The sequence below is a fragment of the Microplitis demolitor genome, chromosome 7, assembly GCF_026212275.2.
Source record: "Microplitis demolitor isolate Queensland-Clemson2020A chromosome 7, iyMicDemo2.1a, whole genome shotgun sequence".
Classification (NCBI taxonomy): domain Eukaryota; kingdom Metazoa; phylum Arthropoda; class Insecta; order Hymenoptera; family Braconidae; genus Microplitis; species Microplitis demolitor.
In genome coordinates, this window is record NC_068551.1 from 1,773,199 (window position 1) to 1,800,541 (window position 27,343).

At 32.0% G+C, this 27,343-nt stretch overlaps 5 protein-coding genes across 8 annotated transcripts; 2 read left to right on the forward strand and 3 right to left on the reverse strand.

Annotated features, from left to right (window-relative positions):
* Window positions 1–532: 532 nt before the first annotated feature.
* LOC103570964 (CD109 antigen) lies at window positions 533–9,593 on the reverse strand. Of its 3 annotated transcripts, none has more exons than XM_008548890.3 (19): window positions 9,393–9,593; window positions 9,167–9,259; window positions 7,485–7,564; window positions 7,101–7,293; window positions 6,401–6,625; window positions 6,012–6,262; window positions 5,612–5,942; window positions 5,102–5,529; window positions 4,769–5,033; window positions 4,572–4,691; window positions 4,446–4,500; window positions 3,505–3,727; window positions 3,055–3,359; window positions 2,565–2,983; window positions 2,146–2,505; window positions 1,688–2,068; window positions 1,109–1,609; window positions 923–1,025; window positions 533–844 (listed from the first exon to the last, which is right to left on the reverse strand). In XM_008548890.3, the coding sequence occupies exons 3-19, from the start codon at window positions 7,547–7,549 to the stop codon at window positions 645–647; spliced, it is 4,425 nt and encodes a 1,474-aa protein (XP_008547112.1). In that variant the 5' UTR covers window positions 7,550–7,564; window positions 9,167–9,259; window positions 9,393–9,593; the 3' UTR covers window positions 533–644. The 3 variants fall into 3 exon arrangements, with proteins under 3 accessions (XP_008547112.1, XP_008547113.1, XP_053596410.1); XM_008548891.3 differs by lacking the exon at window positions 3,505–3,727 and adding an exon at window positions 4,077–4,218 and having other exon boundaries at window positions 9,393–9,589; XM_053740435.1 differs by having other exon boundaries at window positions 9,167–9,593.
* A 1,431-nt stretch (window positions 9,594–11,024) lies between these two features.
* Window positions 11,025–14,743, forward strand: LOC103570965 (TATA box-binding protein-like 1). Of its 2 annotated transcripts, none has more exons than XM_014442488.2 (6): window positions 11,025–11,408; window positions 11,716–11,779; window positions 11,864–12,169; window positions 12,249–12,499; window positions 12,635–12,729; window positions 12,848–14,743. In XM_014442488.2, exons 2-6 carry the CDS (start codon window positions 11,765–11,767, stop codon window positions 13,075–13,077), a joined length of 897 nt encoding a protein of 298 aa, XP_014297974.1. In that variant the 5' UTR covers window positions 11,025–11,408; window positions 11,716–11,764; the 3' UTR covers window positions 13,078–14,743. The 2 variants fall into 2 exon arrangements, with proteins under 2 accessions (XP_014297974.1, XP_053596411.1); XM_053740436.1 differs by having other exon boundaries at window positions 11,025–11,291.
* Window positions 14,744–16,607: 1,864 nt separating this feature from the next.
* Window positions 16,608–19,608, reverse strand: LOC103570966 (centromere protein I). Its single transcript, XM_008548894.1, has 6 exons — window positions 19,254–19,608; window positions 19,069–19,194; window positions 18,762–19,000; window positions 17,821–18,696; window positions 17,320–17,754; window positions 16,608–16,917 (listed from the first exon to the last, which is right to left on the reverse strand). Exons 1-6 carry the CDS (start codon window positions 19,303–19,305, stop codon window positions 16,660–16,662), a joined length of 1,986 nt encoding a protein of 661 aa, XP_008547116.1. The 5' UTR covers window positions 19,306–19,608; the 3' UTR covers window positions 16,608–16,659.
* A 112-nt stretch (window positions 19,609–19,720) lies between these two features.
* On the forward strand, window positions 19,721–23,297 carry LOC103570968 (uncharacterized). The gene is made up of 10 exons (XM_008548895.2): window positions 19,721–19,915; window positions 20,164–20,338; window positions 20,430–20,623; window positions 20,691–20,911; window positions 20,983–21,232; window positions 21,296–21,516; window positions 21,580–21,708; window positions 22,333–22,718; window positions 22,791–22,921; window positions 22,986–23,297. Exons 1-10 carry the CDS (start codon window positions 19,855–19,857, stop codon window positions 23,108–23,110), a joined length of 1,893 nt encoding a protein of 630 aa, XP_008547117.1. The 5' UTR covers window positions 19,721–19,854; the 3' UTR covers window positions 23,111–23,297.
* Window positions 23,298–23,435: 138 nt separating this feature from the next.
* On the reverse strand, window positions 23,436–24,584 carry LOC103570969 (small nuclear ribonucleoprotein-associated protein B). Its single transcript, XM_008548896.3, has 3 exons — window positions 24,450–24,584; window positions 23,773–24,307; window positions 23,436–23,696 (listed from the first exon to the last, which is right to left on the reverse strand). The coding sequence occupies exons 1-3, from the start codon at window positions 24,450–24,452 to the stop codon at window positions 23,578–23,580; spliced, it is 657 nt and encodes a 218-aa protein (XP_008547118.1). The 5' UTR covers window positions 24,453–24,584; the 3' UTR covers window positions 23,436–23,577.
* Between the last annotated feature and the right edge of the window lie 2,759 nt (window positions 24,585–27,343).

Below are 27,343 nucleotides of genomic sequence, written 5' to 3' on the forward strand. Positions count from 1 at the left end.
TGTTTTAGATTTGAACTTACGTGTGCTGCCTCTGTTGTTTCATTTTTTAAATAAAACGCGGGAAGGGTTGAATATTTGAAATTTCATAATTCTTGGATTTGCGATTATTAGCAACTTAGACATAAGTAATTTATGCTATTTTATTGTGAGTTTTGAAAAAAATTCAAAAATTATAAGACTTCGGCTAACTTAAGTTTCATAAATAAACAAATTAAAATAATGAAATTTGAAAAAATGCGCGTACTTTTCGATTATTTAAATACGGATTTTTAAATTTTTATTTTACTTGCATTTTAAATATTTATTCAAAAATTCAAAAATCACCAATTGTCAGCTACATAGACACTCATTATTTTATTGGTAATATAAATAATAATAAAACTAAATAATTAAATAACAACAAAAAAATATTTATTACTGCTTATAAATAGTGAAAAATATTTCATATAAATTTTGTTGTAATTTACATAAAAATAATATTAAATATTTAATATTGTTAAGAATAAGTATCTTAATAATTTTTTTTTTTTTTTTAATATAAATGTAAATACTTATCACTTTGATTATCTTACTTACGTTCGCCTAATAATCTATATAAAAATCTATAAACTAATATATAAGAAAAATTAATAATATAAATAAAATTATAATTTTCGGAGTAACAAAAACCCGAATAATAGTACAAAGTAATTGTATATACAGAAATATGACTGCGATGCAGAGCCTGGAGTGTTGTATTTTTCATTTCCGGGTTGTCCGACGCACAAGTTTTCGCAGTCTTCTTCCTTGCAGATGTCACAGAGCGTCGACATGTGAGGTTCATAAAATACCCTGGCTCTCCTCGCTGGAAATTTTTTATTGAATAAAATTAAATTATGACGACAGTTTAATTAAAGAAATAAATTAAAAAATAATTATTTACATGAATCATAATAATCGTAGATAGATACAGGTACTGGTTTTTGTTTAGCGACCTTGTGAGTTCTGTATGCCGATATCGTAGGACAGTATTCTTTTTTAATCATCTGTAATTAATAGATTAATTAATAATAATTATGCTAATAATGATAATTATTAATTAATTTAATTTAATAAAATTTTTTTTTACCTTATCGAAGTATAATACGACCATCGTATTGCCGTTTTTAGTTTCAACTCGCTTGACATGTTGCGATACTTGTAAACTAGGAAGTGAGTCCATGTCTACAGTAAAACCGGAAGGAAGACTCACTTCCATCACAGCCATATTACTCTCATTAGATTCTTTAGTGGGTACAAAACCAGAGCAGATAGAAAGTTGTAAATGATTTTCATTTGAAATTCTGTCGACCTGGGGATCCAGAGTAAACAGCGGCCAGGCACCGGTGACATTTAAGTTGTAATGAGTGGAGACTTGAATAATAGCAAAACCTTGTCCGGTTGCTGTAATATTTACGACACGAGTTTTACGAGGTAAAATATGTTTTTGCAAGATCATCGCATTGTCTGCGTTGATGTTCATCTGACTCTGTCCGCCTCCTTCGTACTGGATTGTTATCGCGATGTTGTTAGTCCTCGTTGATAATTTCTCAGCGAGTTTCGAAAGCGCCAGTAGGCCTACCACTGTGTCCTATTTTTTAAAATTTATTGTTTTAATTAAACAGTAGTTTTTTTGACTTATAGGATTTAATATTTTGCTGTAACGTACCTGAGTAGAAGAGAATCCTCCTTCAGGATTTCTTTGCTTGACGAGCCATTTCATAACTGCTATTGAATCGCTGATAAGATTCTTACGGAGATAAGTTAAGAGAGTGTAAGAAGTCATCTCGACATCCACTGATCGCGGCAGTGTATCAAACCACGGATTTTTATCGTCAACTGGAACGGGTTTGCTCCACCATTTTAAATCTTCTTTAGTTGTAGCTCGAGATTCTAATGAATTAAACGCAGCATCTTCGTAGGGATGTCTCGCTAAATTTAATACATAAGTACACAAACTCAGTGCGTATGTGTCATCTAGACCTTCCATATTTGTCACGATGTAATCAACGCCTTTGTTGATCGTATTTCTGTATTTTCCTTCAGCATCCTATGATAATTATTAATTAATTAAGACATCAATCTACGCTTGTAAATAAATATAATTATAAAAGTGAATTTTCTTACCGGGTTCTCAAGGAAAGCGATGAGAGAAAATGCTGTTAAGGCAAGACCTTTAGATGCGCCGCCTTGCATGTCACGATGACTGACGTGACCAACTTCTGGGAAGCTTCCATTAGGCGCTTGGACGTTTGATAACCACAGGAGAGCTTCGTTGATAATTCTGTCTTCGACAGTAATATATTCGGCTGCTTGTTTGAATGATCGCGCGACGAATGCTGTTAGCCAGGTACTTCCGCTGGTATCGGACTCTCCGAAAGCACTAAATGATCCATCTTTGTGACGATACGTCAATTCTTGTTGGTAACCAACCTCTAGATATCTCAGCGCCTTGCCTTGAATTGCTTGTGTCAGTTGATTTGTATTCTAAAATTTTAAAAATATTATTGACAATGAAATTAAAATTATATAAAATATGAAAATACCTTCAGATAATTCAAGATGACAATGTTGGGGACGAGATTCAACATATTTTGTTCCCCGCATCCAAAAGGCATTTTAATTAAATTTGCTAGATTAGGAATACTAGGCCCCAAAATATCTCCGACAGCTGAAATTTCAACAAACTCTGACCCGGGAACGAAATTCTTTGGGATATCAACAGTCAAATTTGTCTGGATGTTTCTTTTTTCGCGTAGATCAATAAAGACAGCTTTGTTTCTATACTGAGTCTCTCCTTCTGCCTTGACAAGCAATTTATGCTCGACACTGTCCCCAGCAAGTTTGCTGCTAGCGGTGGCCTTTATGGTGATGTAGCCTAAATCTCTAGGTATTATCATGAATGATACGCTAGATCCAGAATTAGCTTTCACGTCAATTCGTTTCTTGCGGAAGAGTTCAAGTTCTAGTCAAATAAAAAAAAATAAATATTAAGTACATCGGTTTAAAATAAAAAATATAAATAAAAATACTTACTAGGAGTATCATGCACTTCATTAGAGACTTCCGCAAACTCAAATTGTCCAGCATGCTCAAGTACGACATCAGCCGTTACATCTTTATCCATATAATTAAATACAACAATGGGTACCGCAACGATTTCTCCTCTCATAACCGAGTACGGTAAATCAAGAGAAATGAAGAAGGGCTTGAAGACTTTGAGCTTGCGAGGGACGTCAATGAGACCCAGTCCGTAAGTTGAGTCAACAGAAAATGCAGTAAGGACCCAGGAAGTTATTGAATCAGGTACATTGCGTCTTATAACAGCTTCTCCTTTGTACCTAGATCATCCAATAATGTTTTATGATAATAATTCGAATTAATAGGCAGCGATAGAAAAAGAATGATAAATGATAACAGGGTGACGTATGTCCATGCATAGATAAAAATAAACGTAATGTACATGTATAGTATAGAAATAAATACCCTGAGGAAGAGTTTGTGAAAAGCCAAGTGCTCGAGATGTCATGCATAAGGAAAACACGGGGCTTATTCCATACAGGAGTTGGGATGCGTGAAAATGCATAAGGACCAGCCAGTGGCGGTCGCGTCACTAGTCTGTGCGTGACTGGGGGACCAATATCTGGTCTCAGGGTGGATGCACCATGAGCCGAACCTCGTACTCTACCTTCCAGATATCCCGGCTGTCCTGTAATCCAATTCTTTAGCTTCGTATATTTACACACGATAATTTAAACTACCAGCGATCACTGATCCCACAATTGATCCTCATCAAACCATTAAATACTTTGTTAATTAATTTATTAGTTACTGGTTAGTAAATAAGCTGATTACTCCGTTATTCGTTAGTAGTTCGATAATGATGTGACGTTAGGAAGCGTATTTATTTATTCTAAGGGTCCTAGAAGTTGAGAAGATGAGTAGTAAAAAATAAACCAGCCAGCGAATGATTTTAAGAAGATAAAATTATTTTGGATTTGATAGTAAAAGGATAGATATGATTATTGATATTAAATAATAAATATAATTGGCATTACCCAGCGTCAAGCGATTGCCAAAGCCACGTTTCGGGGAAATTCTTGCGTACTTTTGGCTTCTCAGATGGAAATGCGACTGAGTCGAAACTGCTCGCGGGGATGTGCAACATCGATTCCTCCGCAAAACTAGTTCGGTAGTATACTACGCATACACAGATTATAAACCATTGTTAAAATGTAAATTTATCTGCTCTATATTTGTTCAACCGAGCTTGGATGGTTAAACATGTCTTTGTAAACAATAGGAAATTTTTAATTATTTTTAATTTATGGTTTAATGCTGTGATTAATGAGTGACTTAGTTAGTCTCGATGCGAGATGCAATCAACGAGTTAGTCGGGAGATATTGTTAATTAGTTTTGTACTTACGGATCGGATAATTCTCGTGGATGTAAGCGTTTGTGAGCACAACCGTTCCAATTTTCTGTAAAAATAATTAATTAGTATTTTATTTTATTGCATAATTGTATTTTCAAAATAATTTGTGATATTTACGTGGAAAACGTCGTCAGCGGTTGCTGATCCAGGCCTCCAGAATGACCGTTCGAATGCCATGTCTGAGTAAGGAGACTCTTCCACCATATCATAGGATTTCAATTCCTTATTTACTTGATCCTGCATTTATTAATGAATAAAATATTAATTATCGCTATTAAATAATTGAAAAGTTTCAGTAAAAAAATAAAACATACGCGAGAGATATCGTTGCCTGATTTCAACAACAAAGACCTTTGATCCACTCCCAAAACACCGATATACGAATTGGGTTTCGCTGAAATCGTAACATCGACGGCTTCTCCAGGTTGTGTTTCTTCGGTTGACATTTTTATGTCAACGAAATTCTGCAGAGTGCCTTCTAACTCGACATCCAGAGCATCGGCAACTATTTCACCGTCTTCTCGGGTGTAATAAACAAGAACATGAGCCGTCGGTGCCATGACATAAGTCGCCAAAAATCTAAAATTCATTGGAATATTTATTTGATGATCTGACATGATCAATGAGGAATAATTTAGGATAAGTACCTGAAAGAAGCGACATGTTTATCGGAAACTAAAACAGAACCGGCATTGAGTATGTCACCTCGACCCAAAATTTCGAAGCTCAAATATTTCAAAGGCGCGGTGGAATTAACTTCGATCTCAACCTCATGGTTTACCATCGGCTTGTCAGTTTTAACAGTCGCTTGAATGAAAGTATTGCTGGGTGACATTGCCTGGTTTGTCGCCGGGAACCACTCATGAAGATTCAAATACTCGGCTTCAATATTCAACGGCGAAGCATCCTCGCTAGAATTATTAGGCGGATAGAAGTCCAGCTGAACCATTCCGTTGCTGTCCAACATTCTCGTGATGTTCGTGTAAGCAGACTGGTTGTACGTGTAACCGTAACTTATTTTAACCGGATTGTTGTTGTCTCTCACTGGCGAGCCATCATGATAAGCTAATTTGATCTAACAATAAAAAATAAAATATAAATTGTGTTATTAACCGGCTCTAGGTCAATTCAGCAAATCAACTAAATTTTTTACGTACAAAGGCAGTATATTTTAAACCAGGCTTATAATAGTCCGATGTCTTTATTAATTCCATTGTGTACTTATGCTTGTGCAATGTCATTTGCATTGAAACATTTTGCCTTCTTCCAGTCAGCCCGTCCTCGACAGCCACCTCCAGTTCTATGGGTCTTTCATATTCATCAGTAAGTCTCAACTCGCTGGCGATATCAAAATCTACGGTAACTTTGCCGTCTATGGGCACAACTTTTCTTATGGGCGCTTGGAAAATCGGCTGGAGTACTCCGGAAAATATATCTGGGTAGGCTGTTATTGTTGCTTCACCTTTCACTGGTTTGCCATATGTATATCTGTCATAAATCATTGTAGGTTTCATTATAAATAATTTATTTGTTAGTTACTTTATTTAGTTGACTTACTTAGCAGAGACTGTGGCGACTATTTTTCCTTCTTTGAAAGTCGCATGTTTCGGAGCGTTAATAGAGACTTCAAATTTCGGTAGCACGTACTCGGCAACCTGGAACTCCTTTTCAAAAGTCTGGTCAACAACATTTGCTACTATCTTCCAATCACCGAGTACTGGTGATTCAGATAACTTCAACTCGCCGCTAAATATCCCACGGCTTATTGGCGGACGATTCCACTGCTTTATTCTATTTCCATTACCGTCCTACAGCCGTAATTTAATTTATTTAATTAAATTAAGTATGAGATACAAAGACGCAATAAATATAGACTGAGTAAACAAAAAAATTAAGTACTTGAATTAATGAAATTAAATATGTGATAAAAAAAAATGTAAACTTGCCGTGATATAGACATCTAGTTGCCGAGTAAGAGCTGGTCTTAATCTAGAATCTAGAACTACGCATCGGAATAAAACTTCACTGCCGGGTTTGTAGATCGCTCGATCTGTTTGTATGAAAACAGAATAACTCTTGTGTACGTATTGGAGTGAGGTTGTATTGGTGAAGAGTAAACCGGAGGTACCGCGAGCTGTTAATGTGTACCTTCCAGGACTCGTATCGCCAATCTGTTTTTTAATATTGTTATCAGATTATATCCATTTTTTTTTTAGATTTAATAAATAAATTTATTTAAGGGGGACCACTAATTTACAATTTTGAAAAAATCAATTTTCTTTTGCAAATTTCGAGTCTATAACTTCAAAAATAACAAACTAAAATTTCTGGTGCATATCTCGAATAGTTTTTTTGAGTTGCAGCCTTCTGAAGGCAGCCGCTTATCGGTTCTCAAAAATACATTTTTCAAAATTGCTGCAGGTATAGCTTGAAGACAAATCTTCCGATCGATTTGATTTGAACTGCAGGCAAAAAATTGAATTTTTTGGTCCGAAAATTTTATCTTATATTTATTATGTATCCATCTACATATCTTTAAAATATTAGGACATTCCATGCAGTAATTTTCTTTAAAAAAATTCCTAAAAATCATCTTTTTTCAGGCGGTCACACTAGTGGTCTCCCTCAATTGTATTATTTTTTTACCTCAAGTTTAAAAACCCGAGTCGTATATGGCTCAACGATGTCTTCGTGGAAGACCCTAAATTTTTCATTATTATCTAACTCTCCATCTAACTCGACGGCTATTGTTACCGGCGTTGATATTCCTGTGGTGCACACGGCGACGTGGTATTCTGAATTAGGACGCACCACTTTTGGAGCAACGACCGTGTAGTATCTGCAGGCAAGGAACATTATCATCATTTTTTTAGTGATTATTATTTACGCTCAAGATGACAATAGACTACACACTCAATATACATGTGTATATGAATATATATATAAATATATATATATATATATATATATGTTCAAGTATAAGTATATGAGTTTACTAATACTGTTACTTAAAAAATGTTGTGTACGTACGGTTCCGCTGTTGTTACGACGACAAAACCACACAGGAGCAAAGAGACAGTTGTAAACTTCGTCATCTCTACGCCTAGTTTCTGTAAAAAATGAAAAAAAAAGTTACATTAAATTACTTTTCACTGAATAAAAATTTCCATCACTTCCTCGTCGGCTTTTTTAGAAAACTAATTTAAATTAATTTAAAAAAAACGGTAGTTTATTTTTGCAGTAAAAAAGTTAAACGCCAATAAAAACAGTAGATTTGCATTGAATTTTTATGGTCTCAGTTAATTTAAAATAGACATTATTTGCTTTTACAACAAGTACTGCCTACTTTCTATTCACTGATCATCACAATCGACGTTAGCCAGTGAAAATAACCGCAAGTATTGACGTGATCAACCCGCGAATCAGTATTACGTATAATTGAATTCTCACCAAACAATTCAGCATTAAATTAGTAATACTCGTTCTTGCAGAATGCTATTAAGAATAATGAAAAATGAAAAAATAATTGTTGTAAAAATTAATCAATAATTCCCAGGGTAATTTGTCGTGTGGTAAATTATTTGAAATAATAATTACTATCGCAGTATTGAAAAACATCCGGGACGTTCTTGTACACGCTTCCATGCTTCTGTTCTTTCCTTATTACGTGACCTTTTCAATACATATCCGGATGGGAAAACCCGATTTCCTAGAAGAACAAACAGCCACATGGTCCATCGACAACAATTAAATCCACACGACATATATTTATCTATATATTTACTTGTAATAATAATTATTAAATATTACATAACATACTGTTGCTATTTTTATTTTTAATTATCAGATTGAGTTATGCGACACTGTTGCGATATTAATCAAAACTTGTTTTTTTTTTTTTTTTTTACATCGTGAAAGCACTTTACACATTTTATTAAGTGCATTGAATAAGTGGGCCAAATTATTATTACTATATATAAATATATATAAGTAAAGTAAAAGATGATTAAAATGGCATTTAAAAATACCATAGCAGATGTCTTTAAGGATCAATGACCTTGTTACCAGAGTAATCAGCATAATAATGAGGTCAACAGTATTGTTCGCATGTTCACATACTTTTAACCCATTTAATAAAACGTTATCACTTGTATTTATGCTTACACGTGTGTTTGTATCATTTGCGCATTCATTATTTCCCGGTTCTTAACGAGTAGACGTCCAATAAATCACCAGTATAATTAATAATATTTATTATTACTATTATTACTGATTGATTGCAATTGATTAATGAAAAATATTTATACTTAATGGTGTAGCAATTTCGAAACATGACGTAATGGGATTTAAAATCCACTCAGTTCGGAGTATTCTCTTAATCTTCAAGGGTAAGTGTAGGAGTATCTAGCGAACCGGTTTTTTAAAAATATTTACATTCTTTATAGTTGATGTGAAAAAAAATAATAGCGTTTTAATCCCACGGTATGAGTAAATAAATTGTTTTATAGTATGCGTAGACGTTACTCTTGAAATACTAATCAGGAAAGCCCGTTTTGGAAGTGAAATTTGTTGATGAATAATAACATCACGTGAGAATTAAATCATCGCTCTAAATGGTGAGAAATTAAATTTAAACCCTAGGTTGTAAACAGAGTAATAAATATATGATTTTTTGTTATTTTAAAGTTTATTATTTTTGGAGTATGACTCACCTATGCAGGAAACAGGACGCACTTAGAAGCCGATCAACACGACGGCTTCCTTTTATAAAATTGTGTCAGTAGTTTAAGAAAATAACAATAAACCTGTTGGGATATTTTGTTTTATTAAAACATTTTAAATTTAAATGGAGGTGAGACTAAAATTTAAACACTATTATAATAGGCGGTAGTTAATTAAAATTTAAAAATATATGGAGTAAAAAATGTTTTTACGCACTCAGTGGATGATGATAGTAATAAAAAATAATACGCAGGTGTAGAAGAGAGCTCGCGAGCTCTGAGACTGACGATGTACTGAATACTAGCGAAACACTACCAATCAAGGCATCAAGTCGGGGCCGGGCTGTAGTGTCCGTGGGGACTCAGAGAAAACAAGTCTTCTCCTCCTTTTTAAATTATTGTTATTATTATTATATATTCTCAGACTCTCTCAATGCCCACCTGTAGACTGTACACTATCTCTCGAGTATTATATACGAGAAAACTGTACCGTTAACATCATTTGCTTTTGTGTGCTGACTGGTGCTGACTACTAAAGCTCCGGACTCCAGAGCCGACGTTAACTGAAAGACTTAACGTTTATTACAGTATCAATTATTATTATGATTTATTATTATTTTAGTAACTGTTTAAGCTTATTGTTTATTACAAATTATCCTGGTGATTTCAATGCTTTTACACTTAACTTAGAGTTGTTTAGACTAATATATCACTTTATTTTATTACCTATTTAATAAAAAATCATTAAAATAATACGAACCGTTTTATAACAATAATGTAGATGGTTCTATTGAACACTTTTTTGGACAGATGATTTTGAATGAAAAATTTTGAATCTAGAGAAAGATCTGGTGCAAATGTCATAAGATGGATAATGAAAACATGGGGTCATCTAATTGTATAAAAATTTCGGCTGTATGTCAACCGATTAATTTTTTTTCATCCTTTACACGAATTGTCATCCCATGACTTCAATAGAAAATATTGGAGAAAAAAAATTTGCTCAATCCTTCAGAAATCGATCAAAACACCTATTTTGTTTCACATGCGTTAATGGAAATATTAAAATTCAAAAGTCTTTCGGACAGTCTGTTATAATTATTAAAATTTGAAGCTTTTTTACGTAATAGCAGTAGGATGTGGCTAGGCATCTTGATGTCATGTTGATGGACATATTCTCGGTGTGTCCATCGGTTGATTTTTTTGTATTCTTCCTACTGATTATCATCCCACAATATTTTTGAGGCTGTTTCCATAGAAAATAGTAGAAAATACTGAAAGAAAAAAAAATTTTGAGTTCTAGAATCGAAGAAATTTATTTTATTAGCTTCTATATGCTAGCGTTTTTCTAGAATACTTGTCTGATACCTCCGACGCCTCTAAACATCCAATGGAAAAAATTTTTTGAGTCCTAAAACATTATCAGAAACATGTCTGGACAGTATCTAGATCATGCCTGGGCATCGGTTGATTTTTTTCGTCTGCCAACTAATTATCAAAAATATTTATCATAAATATTAAAGAAAATAATAAATTACTTTAATTACTTCCCATTACATTTGAAAAAATTTCAAAATCCGACTGATAATGACGTTTTCTTCTTCTTTGATAGTCCATCAACCAATGTCTCAGTTCCACCTAGAAAACCAAAGGATGTCACTAGTGTGATCTTCCCGCGAAAAAATTTGAAAACAAACCTTAAATTTTTGGCAAATCTCTCTCCCTCCAAATGAGCAGCCAATAGCCAGCCGTCGTTAGTTCCAGAAACTTCTGCGCGTGAGTTTCCATGGAATATTTAACAAAATTCTTGGATGGAGTCCGCAGCAACGACGATTATCAAGAGAACGACAGACGACGAATGACGACGGATGTAGATAATGAGGAGCAGAGAATAGAGTTAGAATGAGAGAATGTCGAGCAGATAGAGGAGGACGGGGACAGTGAGTGTAATTTCGATACCGAAAAGGTTGTGTACGGGGCGAGAGTGGGAGGTAAAGCAATACAAGCAAACATCAGTACAACAGTAGTCCTTGCACTGGCCGTCTTGGCCATGGACAACTAGCATAGGCAGCAGTAACACACACCAGTAGTCTAGTGAATATGGCCGCAAACAATGGTAATGGTTATTGAAATCAACTTTGCGCGTTTGTCTATCTCTTAAAATTGACTTGTCAACAAAGTTATCTTATAAATAAAACTGTCTATTAGATTATTGTCTATCGTTTATACTGATGTAAGTTTTAACTGGTTAATTATAAATTAAGATTACGATTTAAATTCAATTTATAATTATTTTAAAACGAGAGGTGATGTCCAAATATTTCTCAGGACTTGGGTGTTAGCGGTGACTCGTTAACTTGTAATAAAACATTTATCTTAAATATTCCCGGTCAATTGCATGGATTTAAATATTTTTTTTTTTATAAATTTGTATCTTTTTATAAAAAAAATTTTTTCAGAGTAAATAATTAATGGCGGAGTATTTAAATGTTTTATTTAATATATTTAAATATAAATAATTTTAAAATTTATTATTCCAGTGATTTGGTAGAAAATAAAAAAGAGTGACTTTATTGCTATCGACTTCTCATGCTGGACAGGAAGGTAATTTTATAAATTTTTATTGAAGTAGCTGGTGATTTATCATCAATTGATGTGGGAATAACTTGAATTTTATTAATCATGTAGCTACAGGAACACAGTATTATGGCAACTGCTGTTCAAAAAAACGGCATGCAACCACTGATGAATGGAAGTATAAATCATGTTGAAGATCACCAGGTTTTGGATGTGAAGAACGAGATGCATGACGACAACGAGGACAATAAAATTTACAAATGCCCGTCAGATATTCCTATGGAGGAGCCAGAAGCACAGCCGGAGATTGACATTCTTATAAGAAATGTCGTGTGTAGTTTCAGCGTGAGATGTCATCTCAATTTACGCGAAATTGCGCTAAATGGCTCTAATGTGGAGTACAGAAAAGAAAATGGGGTAATTAATTGTTATTGCGAGCTCAGTTTACTGTCGTAGTGTTGAGTTAATTTTAAAAATTTATTATTATATAATTTAGATGATTACGATGAAGCTAAGAAGGCCATATACGACAGCATCTATCTGGTCCTCGGGTAAAGTAACTTGCACTGGTGCTGAAACGGAGACTGAGGCCAAAGTCGCTGCTCGTAGAATCGCAAGATCTTTACAGAAACTCGGATTTAAAGTTCGATTTAATAACTTCCGAGTCGTCAATGTCTTGGGTACTTGTTTAATGCCATGGGCTATTAAAATTACATCCTTTTCAATGCATCATAAAGAAAATGCTGAGTAAGTTTATAAATTATTTATTTATAAAACAGTATTTACTCAATGTTTTATAAATTTTCCACTGTCTTTAATTATTGATAATATTTTAAATTTAAAAAATATACTGAAAGTAATTGATTTAATTATTTAAACCAGCTATGAACCGGAATTACATCCAGGTGTAACATACAAACTCAAAGACCCGAAAGCTACGCTAAAGATTTTTTCAACGGGCAGTGTTACAATAACAGGTATCAGTAAAACGTTTTTTTTTTTCTATTTGCTTAGGATGCTTATGATTTAAAACATGGGCTATTTGTCGTAAAGACAAATATTAACTCAGTAGATAAAATAAAAAAATAATTTCAGCGCCTAGTGTCGCGGCAGTTGGAGCGGCAATTGAGCAAATATTTCCGCTAGTCTACGAATTTCGTAAGAAGCGTTCGCCAGAAGACGAAGCAGCACTAGCTGCGAAGAAAAGTAAAAATGCAGCGAGATATAAAAAGGAATTTATCGATGACCCGGATATATTAGCTGTAGAGCACGTGGTGACTGACGACGAGGAAATGCCGGTTGACAGCGACGCCAGTGGAGACTGATTTATTTAAATTTAATTAATCTTTTCTCTTCACACTAGTGTTTATGTTTTATTAAATCTATTATTTTTCTCTATTTTCCATTTCTCTCTTTGATGATGACAGTACATATTTTTTTTATGATAACTTATGTCGAGGGTGTTTGCATCAGTGAAGTGATGGCATCAGCTGCTACTGAAAATTATTTTTCAATAGTTATTCTATTTTTTTTTTCTTTTTTTAATTCTTTTGTTGAGCGTCGCGAGTGCCAGGTGTTGATTGAATTATTGGAAAGAAAGAGAAAGGACTATTCAGAGTTACTCTGATAAATTTAAAGATAAAATATATCACCGTAATATCAGCATATATGTTTAAAAAATTATTTAAAAACGATGCGTTAATCGTGCTAGCAATACTGACTCTTGATTAATTAAAATTATATTTAATTATTTACATTTGTAAGTTACGGGAGATTTGTCAGTTTGCAAAAAAGCTTTTTTGAAAATGTTTTACATATTTATCAACTGATTGATAATAAGTATATTAATTACTAATTAATGAATAGTAATTATAGATTATTTGATAAATACTCGAGGTAAATAAGTTTCAAAAGTAGCTTTTTTATGTGTATTTTAAATCTGACGAATCTCCTGTTAAATTTAAAATCATTGAAAATAGGAAAAAAATTTAAAAACTGTAACCACATAATTATAATAATAATGTGGGGATTTAAAAAATAATCTGGTTATTCTAGTGCTTACTGTGCCGCCTTCGATCAAAATAATTGTAATACGTGCGCGTCTTCACTTTGCTATTTCTTTACTTCACTTCTATCTTCTCTATTATTATTTTTTTTTATTATTTTATTTTGTTTTTTTTTCTTAATTGTATTGTGCCAAAGATGGATGTTCTAAATTCAAAGCAGAGTGATAATTAGCAAGCTTGTTTAGCGTGCACTTTTGTCTAATTTAAATCCGCAACAAGTTATTACTTTATTTTTTCTCATTCAAAATCATTATCACAATATCTTCTGTTATTAATCATTAATTATTGGATATTAATGATTATAAACAAAATAATTAATACGTGGCAGTATTTTTTCGTTCTGTAATTACTTAATACAGCTTAGTTTAATTTAAAAAAAAAAATCAATTAATTTATAAACTAACGTGGATATTTATTGAAATAAAGTACGAGTTTGCTGTTCGCTAAATCCTGGCGGAGAATTATTTAGTTTAAAAACTAATTTTAAAAAACAATACGAAAGAGTAGTCCATCCCTGCTCTAGCATTTGTAATAATTATTATTAATTAGTTGATTGATTATGTTTATTATTAATTGATTAATTAATTAGGTAACTAATTACCTATTATTGTATCTTTAGTAAATAGTTCTAGGCGTAATAATTAATGTGAGACTTTGTTTTTTTTGTTGTTAAATTAATTGTCTTGTTACTTTCGACTGTTAAAAAAACTGTTTTGACACCATGAAGTTTAAAAAAATAATAATAATTAACGATCTCAATCACGAGTTTGGTGACTAAGTATCAGCGACTCATTGCCGAGTAAAATAGACTACTTGTATCTGTAATGTCTTGCACAATTAACAAAAAAACGTAATTATAATTGCAATTGTTTATAATAATTATATAGACTAAAACAAATGTTCAATAATATAAATGTTAAATGTGTGTCAGTTTCATATAAATCTGCTCATTCAAATAATTATTTATCAATTATCATCAATTTGTACCGAGCGTTAACCATCCAAGTCTCAATTTATTTATCTTTTATTATTTATTCATCATTCATTTTTTTGTTCTACTAACTATTATTATTATTATTATTATTATTATTATTATTATTATTATTATTATTAATAAATATTATTATTATTTTATAAGTTATTTTTACAATAATCTTTTTTTTTTTTTTTTAGACAAATGACTAGAATTAATAATTGAATGTGATGTATGAATGTATCTGAGTTTATTTTTATTAATAAATTCATCAAATTGAGGCGGTTATATAAAAAAAAAAAAATAAAGATTAATTAAAAAGTAAAATAAAATTGTAGATTTACATTACACAGCTTGTCTTTAAGTAGTGACTATGAAAAACATTTATTTAAAGGGGGAAGCTGGTCTGAGATACAAAAAAAAAGAAGATATTTTTGTGATTTTTTTTTTTTTTCAGAGTATCTTCTTGGGGAGAGACGAATCATCTTAAAAAAAGTCTCCATTCCGTGGACTTGGACTTTTTTTGAGGTGACTCGGCTCTCCCCACTACCACTGGCTTATTTTTCAATATTTATTAGTGAAAATTTATCAGAATATTTTTGGAATGATGCTCAATAATGTCACAAATTTTGAAAATTTCAATAAAGAGCGTACTCTGAAAAAAAAAATCACAAAAATATCCTCTTTTTTTTTGTCTTTCAGACCAGCTTCCCCCTTAATTAAATAAATTTAATTACAATATTTAATTTTTGTAATTAGTATAAATAATTACTGTCACATCTAATTAATTTATTTTTAATATTAATTAATTACTTTCTCTTTCTCCTGTGCCATAGCGAGCTGACATTTCTATTTTATCTGGGCAGTCTTGTGCTTTTTTCTTTTAATCATTTACATAATAAATAAATTTATTTATTTAGTAATTGACTTGTTCATTTTTTTATATTTGGAAGCTAAGTCACTGCCTCCGAGCTCGTCTTAAACTGGCACTTGTCTAATGTCAATATAATGCGCTAATTTAAATAAAAATAGTAACAATAATAATAATAATAATAACAAACTACCGAATAAAATACAATGCTAATACTTAAGATAATAAACAAATAATATAAAATATTTAATCGTTTCAATACTTGATAATACACAAAAAAATGATGATAATTGTTTTTTCAAAATTTTATTTTATAAATTGGAGTAGCAAGTCAGGGTATTGTAGCAAATACACTTTTTTGAAAATTAAAATAACAAAAAAAATTGTAACCGCATGGCAATTAATTGAAGGCATTTTTAATGCGGTAATAAATTATAAATAAATCTAATACGTCTGCAGTCACGTGTATTTGCTGTTATTTTAAGATGATTTACGATAATAATTTAATTTATATGAATATTGTAAATCAAAATATCATAAATTATAAATTTTGAAAAAGCAATTGCACTAGTGCGAGTAAAAAGGTGCATCAAATAAATATAAGAGTAGAAAAATATATTTATAGACGTAGATTATTGTGACGTACACACGGAAATTGACATTCGGTCTGATCACTCAGATTATTCACGAGTAAAGTAAATTAAACGTAATGTTAGTAATAATGATTATAATAATATAGAAAATAAATATATATATATATTTAATGAACATTAACGGTGCCTGAGAAAGATCAGCCAGTCATTAATTCGGTTAAAAACATATAATGATGTATATAACACATACTTTATTATGTGTAACAAGACTGCTGTGAGATGTAAATGAAAAGTAATAAAGTTTGTATGTAAATTGGAGGTAATAAAAACTTTGGCTCTGATCATTTTTTTATTTATATAAATTTTATTATACTAAAAAAAATTTTTTTCTATATTATAAATATTTAGGTCTCATTTTCGCTTTCGTAATCATCGAATGATCTGACAAACTCACAAATAGGCGGTAAATAATGTTCAGTGAGGCACAATGCGAGGTCTTTTGTTCTGATGTCCAATCCACTGGAAATTAACGTCGACTTGCATGGTAAAATAGCGATGTGATTACTAATATTTAATAAGTAATCTTTACTTCTTGGTAAATTAGCAACCATTTTATCTGGCAGTGATGATAAGAATTGGCCTTCTCGCCGTAAAGAAAACGTCTACGGAAATAGAATATTGTGAGAAGGGATGAAACAAAACGATTTCACCACGACATCACCCGCAGTCTGAAATCGTCTTTCATCCTGAGTTACACACTAGATTTTTCATGATTACTTGCATTGGAACTTAAAGTTTGTGTCAGCAGCCAGTCAGGAACAAGTTAATTTAAGACCAATGGTGTGATCAATTATCAGCTAGCGTTGACTGGCTGTAGACACTGAAACTGAAGACCAGTTTTTCAAACCGAGTTTATATTATTATTGCTGGTATATATTATTAATATATAGATACAGTAGTAATGTTAATTTGAAACCGGATAAAAAGAAACCTGGTTTAAAAAACTGGCCCTAGGTTTCGATGCTCATATCATAAAAAAAAAAATATCAAGTAGATAAACAAACCTGATCATTCCATAAAGCATTTCCCAAATCCGACGTATAAACTTCCAAAACCTTTGACTCAGCTTGATAAATATCTTTTAATCGTGGATCACTTACTAGAGTATTATTTATTTTACGATACTTAAGAAGTAGATCACAAACTTGTGACAGTATTGCAGCACTTTTTGATACAAATCCTCCATAGATTAAACTCGGGGGAGCGATAATTAGCCAGGGAGGTTCGCAGCGACTTGCTAATCTGTTCATGTTCTCATAAAATGTTGTTCCTTCGTCCAGAAGTAGTACAGAATTATTATGAATACTCAATCCGTTGGTTAGAAAGTGATCGACAATCTTGAGAACTATCGGAATAAGATCTGTTAATTTATTCATGGGAACTTGTCCCAAAAACGGCGAAGGTTTTATTTCTTCTTTATCAAATCTTTGGTTGATAAACTGCAGAAAAATAAATTTGTCAATATTAATATATATAAAATAGTTTTTTTGTAAAAACATACTTACTAAATTGGTAGAAAATCTCTGAAAACATCTTATCAGCTCGCACTTTTCTTTCAAAGAAGACTCCAAAAATATCGAGTCAAAATAATTAGCAAGATCTTGTAATTCAGCGACGGAAATTGTCGTTGACCATTCGAATAAACCCAGTAACTTACTCCTAAATTCCCCAGTATCATAGGGATAATATTCCATAAAGAAAAGGAGAAATACAGGAATACCCTGCTTCATATATTTACAGAATTCAGTGGTCATATCAAGCAACTGGGCTTTCTGACCATAGGAAAATGCATTGCAATCAATGATAAATGCTCTCCGCAATGCCAAATACAAATTGAATGAGAATCTACTTTGGAACTCGTAGCTCGCGAAGGTCAGACAGTGATAGCCAGCATTGTTGGCCAGTAATGAAATAGCATTTGACGGTAACTCTATTTGAAAATGATACTTCCCGATGTCTTTAAGGCTATTTAACTCGAATAAAGTCTTGGTATCTTGGTCTTTATAAATACTGGAACCCATTTGGAAGTATCTCATTGACGGTAGGAGTGGCCCTGTCTGATCTTTGACGGACATTTTCACTGGATTCCAATCAAAGATCTCCATTTCTCTTAGCACAATACCACTGCAACGATGTTTCGCGTCTTCGAACCCAGATCTCATTGCATCTGGCATAGATTTCCAGACACTCTCGAGATTTAGCGATGGAATTTTTTCAGGAACTAGCTCAGGTTTGTACGATTTAAAGAGGGAGAGCAGCGCTGAAATATGTTTAGGTGGCTTTGGATACTGCTCCTGGTGCTTGAGTAATCGTCTCACTTGTCTACGAGTCACATCATATGGTTTTGTTAATAAGTAAACCAGCCTGGTGATCACAGACTCCTGTAAAAAATTGCAATGGTTATTTTACTGAAGGGACTAATACATTCAGACCAAGGCATACGTACGGTTCTTTCACGTTTTAATAAATAATAAAAGAAACAGTCGTAGTAAGTATTTATCAACTGTCTATCTGATAACTGATACTCCCACAAGCCAATAAACCACTGGAGAATATGAGTTGACACAGTAACTGGCAGAACATTATGATCTGCTAGCCAATATAAAATCATAGATTCTAATTCATTGTTATCTAATTTGTTCTTTGGAATAAGACATTTTACTAAAGGAACACAAAGTCCAGCTCCTAATAAATCCATATATTATTGTTATTATTTTTGAATAAAAAAAAACCTCTCTGAAAATTTAACTCACGTAATTCATTTCTCCTGATGACATCAGCAATTACTTTGATATCTGAATTATCTAAACCATTTGTTGCAGCTTCTTCTTGCAGAATAATTAAATTATCATCAAATCTATCTGGAGATTTGCCTTTACCTGAAAAAATAAAACCATGATAAAAATAAACGTAGAAATAAAAAAATATTTTTCCGTACCTTTGAGCTGACGAAAATAATCGATGCATTTTTCTTTACGTTCATTGCCCATTTTTACCAAACAATTAAATTAAAAAACTCAAATTTATTTTATTTACATGCTGCTGTGTTGTTTACTTTTTTCCCGCCTTCGGGTGCATTGATTTTGCTTTCAATAAATGTACATTCTTGTAGAATTTATATATTCAAATGTATGTATAATTTAAAAACAGCTGTCAATTTTCATCGCTAATTGACTTCAAAGTATTATTAAAAAAAATATATTAATTATTAAATAAAATTATGACGTATTTTTTGTTAACAAATATAAGGTGACATTTTATGGTTTAGGTTAAGACAGCCAGGATTTTTATTTGAAAACAAGTTTTTCGATATTTCCGTTTGGATATCGCGCTCAGGCTTCGATATCCGAACAATCGAGATTATCAATCGATAGCAAATTTCATAAAAAAAAAAAAAAACTAAACTGTTGGCAACTTCATCATCAACTTACTGTTGGTTACTGTCAACATTTAAAATAAATAGAGATGCGGGAATTACGTATAAATATTTATCGGTATTAATAAAATATAATGATTTGTTTATAATTATTACCTAAATAATGAGGTCGATAAGAATGGACTTGACTAGAGATGATTGTAGAAAATGTTTAAGATGTTTGGGTAAGGTTATGTGGTTATTTTACATATTTATTTATATACTTATCCATTTTCTATCAGTTCCTTAGCTAATTACTCGCTAACTCATTTCTTAATTTAAAAAATTAATTAATTTTAAAAATTTTTACTTTCTTACACAAGAGTTTCGGATTCCGTTATTTTATTTCTCATATTCTTAATTTTTTTCTGTTTTTAATGACATTTTTAATGGTGGACATTTGATGAATAATAAATTTATTTATTTATTCCAGAATTAGACGCTTATGGCAACATGGTCTCGGTTTTACGAGCACAGGGTTCATTTACAGAAGACAAAAAACGTTTGCTTGAAGAAATAGCTAAAGTACTTCATATATCCAACGAAAGACATCGAGCTGAAGTAAGACGCGCCGTCAATGATGAAAAATTGTCATACATTGCCGAGCAGTATGTAGTCATTATAAATTAACTATACAATTTATTTAGCGGGATTTATTATTTAAATTTAAATGGATTTGAATGTTTTTGTCAACTGTAGGCTGAATGGTCCAAACACCTGGACAGACTGGGCCATCGAAGGCAGAAGAATGATCCCATTGCTACCGAGATTGAAAGCACATACGGCATTCACTGAGCTGGCGAATAGTTTGTCCCTGGTACTGGCAGCTGCGAACGAAAAAAAAGCACCTGTTCTAAAAAACAACGACCCCATAGTCAATACTAATACAATAGGTTTGTTTTTTATTATTATTATCATTATCTTTTATTGGTAATTGGTGACTATATATAACTTTTTTAGTTAAAAATAAATTGGAGTCATGTAAAGAAGTTGAAGACAAACTGCCTCTGCAAAATTCGATATCGAACCCACCTAAAAGTACACGAGGTAGAAAAAGAAAAAAACCTTTGGCTGATGCAGATAATGGTAACAAAAAATTGATATCCCAGACTTGCGTTAATGACAATGATAGTAATGGTAATTGTATGAGACAATCGGGATCATTGCCGGCAACTCCGAAGGTAATTAATAATATTATTTAATAAGATAAATAAAACCAATTGCTTATTAATACTATTAATATTTTGTGTAGGATAAAGTAACTGAAAATACTTCAAAATCTGAATTAATAAATGAAAGGCTTGTAATAAATTCAACGTGTACTGTTACTCCAACGGTAATGAGTTGTAATGACAGTATAAATGACATTTCAAATTCAAGTAATATTATAAATGAGATACCTCAAACTAACACTGCCATTGATATTAAGTGTGATGTAGAATTAAAATTAGACGAATGCATTAATCATGAAAAATCAAATGACCCTCCAATAATTGATAAAAGTATGACGATTTTATGTTAACATCCGTTTATATTTATTTTTTTAATTTTACTTTATTGTTTAGAGGAACCAGTAGCTGAAAAACCTGCTGAGTCGGAAGTCGGCAGATCGAGCCCAACTGGTTCTCAAATAAATTCTGTTATTGTCAGTAATATCAAACGAATTGCGGCTGTTAGTGAAGAGATTTCTTCGAGTGGCCCAGGTCCGCCGCAGATTAATTCTTCGATGGTTACGTTTAAAAAACTGCCTACGGAAAAGCTCAATCATCAATCTGTTACTAAAGTGGTAATTTTTTTTTGTCTATTTTTTATATTGTAGTTATTGATTATGTTTTTTTTTTTTTTTTAGGGTATTACTTTAAATTCTAATAACACGATTAATATAAGTGCATTTTCAAATGCTAGATTAAGTTCTAAGCCCAATGTTATTGTACAAAAAGGTTCTGCTCAAGATGTGAGAATAACTCATGGTGGAAAGGTAAAATTGATAATTACTCAAGTACAAAAATATTATCTTAAATACTAGAAAAAAAATCCAGATGTCTTGGTACACCAGTTACAGTCTGAAATTTTTAAATTTTCTGTCATAAAAAATTATTTTCATTACTAAAGCATTTTGTGACGTGTCGAGTGCAAATAATTATTAATATTTTTTACTATGCGTGCACAGAAAGTTTAAATTCCTGCCCTGTACAGAGGGAAGGTCAAATTAGTCATCTAATCAACGTCAATTCAAATAACTTAAAGACGAAAAAAAAAGACAAATTTCCTAAGACTTCTAAGACCAACTATACGTCTTATTGGTATACAATATACTTGACTTTGACAAAAAAAAAATTTGTCATCTTTTAACAAACATCTTAAAGTTGTCTCTATGTCATTTGGGAATTTTTTTATTTTTCCCAGAAGCAAAAATTTAAACTTTCAGGAGCACGAAGGAAAGTAAGATGTCCCAATCCACGTGTTTGTCACCTGTATTTTTGGCTGGGGTAAGCAATTATACACGTGGGTTGAAATGTCCTATTTTCTTCTTGGTGTGCAATCGACTGATATTTGTTAATTAGTTGAAGGAAGTAAAGTAACAGCGTTTTTATTTTTACAGGCAGCAATAGGTAAAGTGATAATGGGTAGTGAAAATCTTTGTCTAGCAGCTAAAACAGCAGCGGCAGCATTATTACCCCATAGACTAGCTAGCAATGGTGATCGAAAATTAAATATAGTGCCAATTAAAAATTCATCACACGTAGACATTAAATCAAACACTAAATTAAACAATATGGTTGTGGTCGATATTCAGCAGGAAGTACCTGAAGAAAAGTTGATATCGATTTCTGATACTCTGGAAACTCATACGATAAATGAATTTCCTGATAATCCTGACTCACTTACTTTAGACGAAACTGTTTTAATAACCAATCAGGTTAATGATAGCGTAGACAATCTTAATAATAAATTAGATGTCCATAAAAATGTCACTGAAGATCAAAGGTAATTAATTTGAATTATTTAATTATTGATTATTGATTAGAGAATTAATTGGTGGTGATTGATTATTTTTAGTAATGAGGAAAGTGCCGAAGCTTCAGATAGTGCACAAGATTCGTGTCAAGAAATAGTTATGATGACTGAGGAAGAATTTGAGACGCAGGTTCTCGATGGGCAGACAGAAATTTATAATTTTGAACCAACGGGTAATTCAAATTTTTTATTTTGTTTAATTATTGACTGTAATAATAATAAATTTTAATTATTTAGAAGATAATGTCTGCGAAGTTCAAATCGAAGAGACGGATTCTGAAACAGTTGTCGAGGTATTCAATACAGAGCCGATGGAAATTGATGAAAGTTTAAATTACACAGAGCAAGGAGAAGACATTTAAGTAGATAAATATTTATGAAATAAGAAAATATGTATAAATATATATTTTTTACTTGTATAGTTAGACACTAAGTTTAATTTTTTATACGGTGACATTTAGTTAATATTTTTATCAAATGTAAAAAATGGATGAGTAAAATTTGTACAGTAACGGAGTACTTGATAAAATAAAACGAAAAAATTATTTATTTAATTGTTATCACGGGATGTGTGTTTTAAAAATAAATTCTGGTGAAATACAAAAGTCAATATTATAATTATTTAGCAAACAAAATAGGATTTATAAATTGTCGATAGGTTTAATTGCAGTGGAGATTACTCTGATGCATAAGAAATAAAGAAGTATTTATATTTAATCGAACGTCTTATTATTACAATTAATTGATTGATTGATTGACAAATAATTAATTTTTTTTTATTATCATAAGTAAAAGGTATAAGTGAGTTGAAAAAGATGAGAAATTACTTTTAGTAAGGACGTGGAGGTGGCCCGCCACGCATCATACCCGGAGGAGGTCCTCGCATGCCTGGAGGCCCTATTGGTGGGCCACCACGACCCATACCTGGAGGCATTCCTGGTGGCATACCTGGTAATTAAAAAATAAAATGAATTTTTTTTAACTGAATGATGGAAATTTTAAATAAATAATTTAAATATCGTACCCATCATTCCTGGAGGTGGTCCCATCATACCAGGAGGAGGTCCGCTGACTGGCATCCTCGGTGGAGCGCCTGGGTGCATTTGTGGTGGAGCTGATACTTGTCCACGACCAGCTGGAGTCATAATCTGCGGAGAAGGTCCACCGACACCGCGAACAGGACCCTGGAGACCCGCAGGAACACCAGCAACATTAGCGGGCATACCGCGACCAACTGCGCGTCCCATTCCGGGACCTGGAGCTGCACCAGGTATCGGCACACGAGGAAGACCTTCTTCTGGTGGCGGAGGTCCTTCTACTGTTAAGGATACGATGTTTTCTCCGCGTAGCAAAACGAAACCAAGGACTCGCTTCTTTTCACGCTCAGGCTGTTTGGTATTTTTTGGCTTTATCTTGCAAAACTCCTCGCAGTCACCGAGAATCAGGTTCATGTGCTTGTCAAAGGCTTTGAATGTCCCTATAAATGTTCTACTATCCTGGAGAATTATTCTCACGCGATAGTTGATGTGTTGCAACATCTTGTTGTTTTTCCCGATAGTCTGAAAATTTTAAATTAATTATTTTTTTTATTTACAAATATTTGCAACGTAATTTGTTGGAGGTTAAGCTTCAAACGCGCGCTTTATAATAATTATTTATTAGTAAAATTAGATATTATTATTATTTAAATTGATGACTTACCATCTTGGCGGGTGTTTTAAATTTTCTCCAATCAATAAATAATTACTTGTAATTAATAGAAAATATAAATTGTTTTATAATAATTAACCGGCGTATGAACGCCTACTTGTCGTTTGTCGACGTTTTAAGGTTAACCAGTTCGCGAAATAAATAAATGCGCAGAAGGTGGCGCTGAAGGTTTTGTCTGCCCGTAGAAAATTTTCGAATATCGAAAAGAGGGCGCAAGAATCTTGGAACAAATCAAAAGATAGTAGCCCGCGTTTTCAATGGAGTAAATGGATGTGAGACAACAAGACCCGGTCGTCTAATAATTACGAGTGCTTCTAATTAAATTTAATAGTGATTACTATTTGTTATTGACTTACTTTAGTTAAATAAATTGTAGTATTGAAGTGATGAGTGTTAATTATGTTAACAATCAAGTGCTAATTTGAAAGGTGTTGTGATGTGATTGTAGTGTATTAGAAATTGAAGATTGGAGATTGGAGATGGAGATGTCTGCTCCAGCAGCAATGTTCCTGGTGCTCGAGGTGTTATCGGGAAAAAAAATCCGCTGAGGTTAATTTTATAATATGAGACATTAAAATAAAAATTATTTTTGGTTATTTATTTCATTTAAATATTTTCTTTGTAGAAATGTCCAATGGAACCCTTGATGTTTCTTGGAACGGTGAGTCAAAGAAAAATTTTTATGTTCATTTTACGTTTTAACTGTCTGTTAATTTGAATCGATGTATTTTAAATTGTTTGGTTGCTTGATGGTTACTTTCTGTCGGGAATAAATTAGCAGAATACTAACGTTGTTTAGGAAGAATACTTGAAAATAATTTATTTTTTGAGTTCAGACTCATATGAGGATGGGGGACCATGGGTGTAGATGATTCTCTATGAAGAGTAGCCCGTATTTTGCTCCTATTGGGAATAACCCATCACAACATAAACGTTTTTTGTTCATTAGGATGCCCTCTAGTAGGAAAAGCCATAAAAAGTCCTGGGAATAATTTATTTTTCGGGTTGAGACCCATATTAGGATAAATTAAGATGAATGAAGATAAATTAGAATAAATGAGGATGGCTATCTATGAAGAATGGCCGCTAACTTTTCTTCCGTTGGGAATAACAGCACAATACTAACTTTTTTTGTTTATTATGATGTCCTATAGTAGGAGAAATCTAAATAACATACCTAAGTAAAATTTCATTTGCAACCTATGTCGATAGATCTGGCAGGGAGCATCAGGATGATACTCTTCACGTACCTTTATTCTACCAGAATTGACGCACAAAAATAAATATCAATTTTGGACAGCCTATAGCGCAACTCGGAAGCTTGAATTTGATCAGATTTTAGAAACAAATTTCTTTATTGTTAATGTTTTCAAGATCAAAAATGAACTATTTTCTGCATCTTAACGTTTACAGTAAATCAACAAAATTCCATTTTACGATCAAATCTTTGTTTATTGGATTGCACATAAATATTCATAATCTCACACAGAAATATATATTAAATAATTGTTACAAGTATTTTCACAGCAAATGTCATAGTAAATTAACTTCTATGCAAGGAAATTTCAAGCAATCAATATCTATATTTTAGTATCGTCCCACTGCATTGCATTTTCAGTTAAAGGTATCATAAATATCTTTATCATAAAATGAATATTAAAAGTCATATTAAAACTATTTTCCGTGTCGTTTAATCGAGATCATTTTTAAATCGCCAATTTTTACAAATCTAATACACAAATATCATTTAAATACCATATTTTTTGATATATATAAATTACATTGCAAAGCGCTTCGTAATCAATAATCAGCTATCATGATGGACATGCAGTCGATGCTTTTTTCTCATTGAAACGAGATAAACAAAAAAATTATATTTCGGATCGGGATGTTAATATTTATTAATGAATTTATTTATTCCCCAACTTGTCTATCAATAATTTCATTATGCAAGTTGGGATAATAATGCGCATGATAATTATAAATCATATCAATTTTGCAAGCTCTCAACATTGAGACGACAAAGTTTCATTACTAAAGCTCATATTTCTCCTTATGAGACTGGATTAATTCCTAAAAGGAGTGAAAGTGGGCCTAAAAACATAATGCGTATCAATAGTATGCCCATCGGTGACACTATTACTGAGTATTTTATATATAGATATCAAAAAATATTTATTATAGAACGACCGCAACACATTGATCACTAAATTTAATTGCAATGAAAATTATTAATAAAATAGTGAATGATGATAGAGAAAATTCAAAATTATGAGATTTAGTGGCTCCTGTTTTTTTTAAAAAAAAAAGTGTTTTTATCTGTTAATATCTTTTAACTCATTTCGTAGCAATAAGTATACTTATTAGTACGGGACGAGTGAAACGATATCAAAAAATAAAAATATTACTTCAAATAAAGCAGAAAGTAACAATAATTTTTATAATTCAAATTTTTCTTACCGCCACTTGTTATTTGATTCAAATTTTGATAAAAATTATATTTATTGATGAATATAATTACACTAGCGCTATTATAAATGTTTTTCGATAAAATACTAAAGTAGTAATTATGTCCCCGATGGACAGGCTATCGATGCGTATTTTGTATTTAAGCACAGTTTGCTTCTCTTATGAAGCCATTCAATCAATCAAGGAAAATTATCAGCTTTTTTAATAAAACCTGGTCGTCGAAACGTTGAAAGCTTACAAAATTAGTACGATTTTTAATTATCATGTACATTATCATCCCAACTTACACAACGAAGTCATAAATAAACAAATATGAAAATATACGAGCCATTAAAAAATATTTACATTCCGATACCAAATATATTTTTTTTATTTATCGCGTTTCAACGAAAAAAAAAATCGAGTGCGTGTCCATC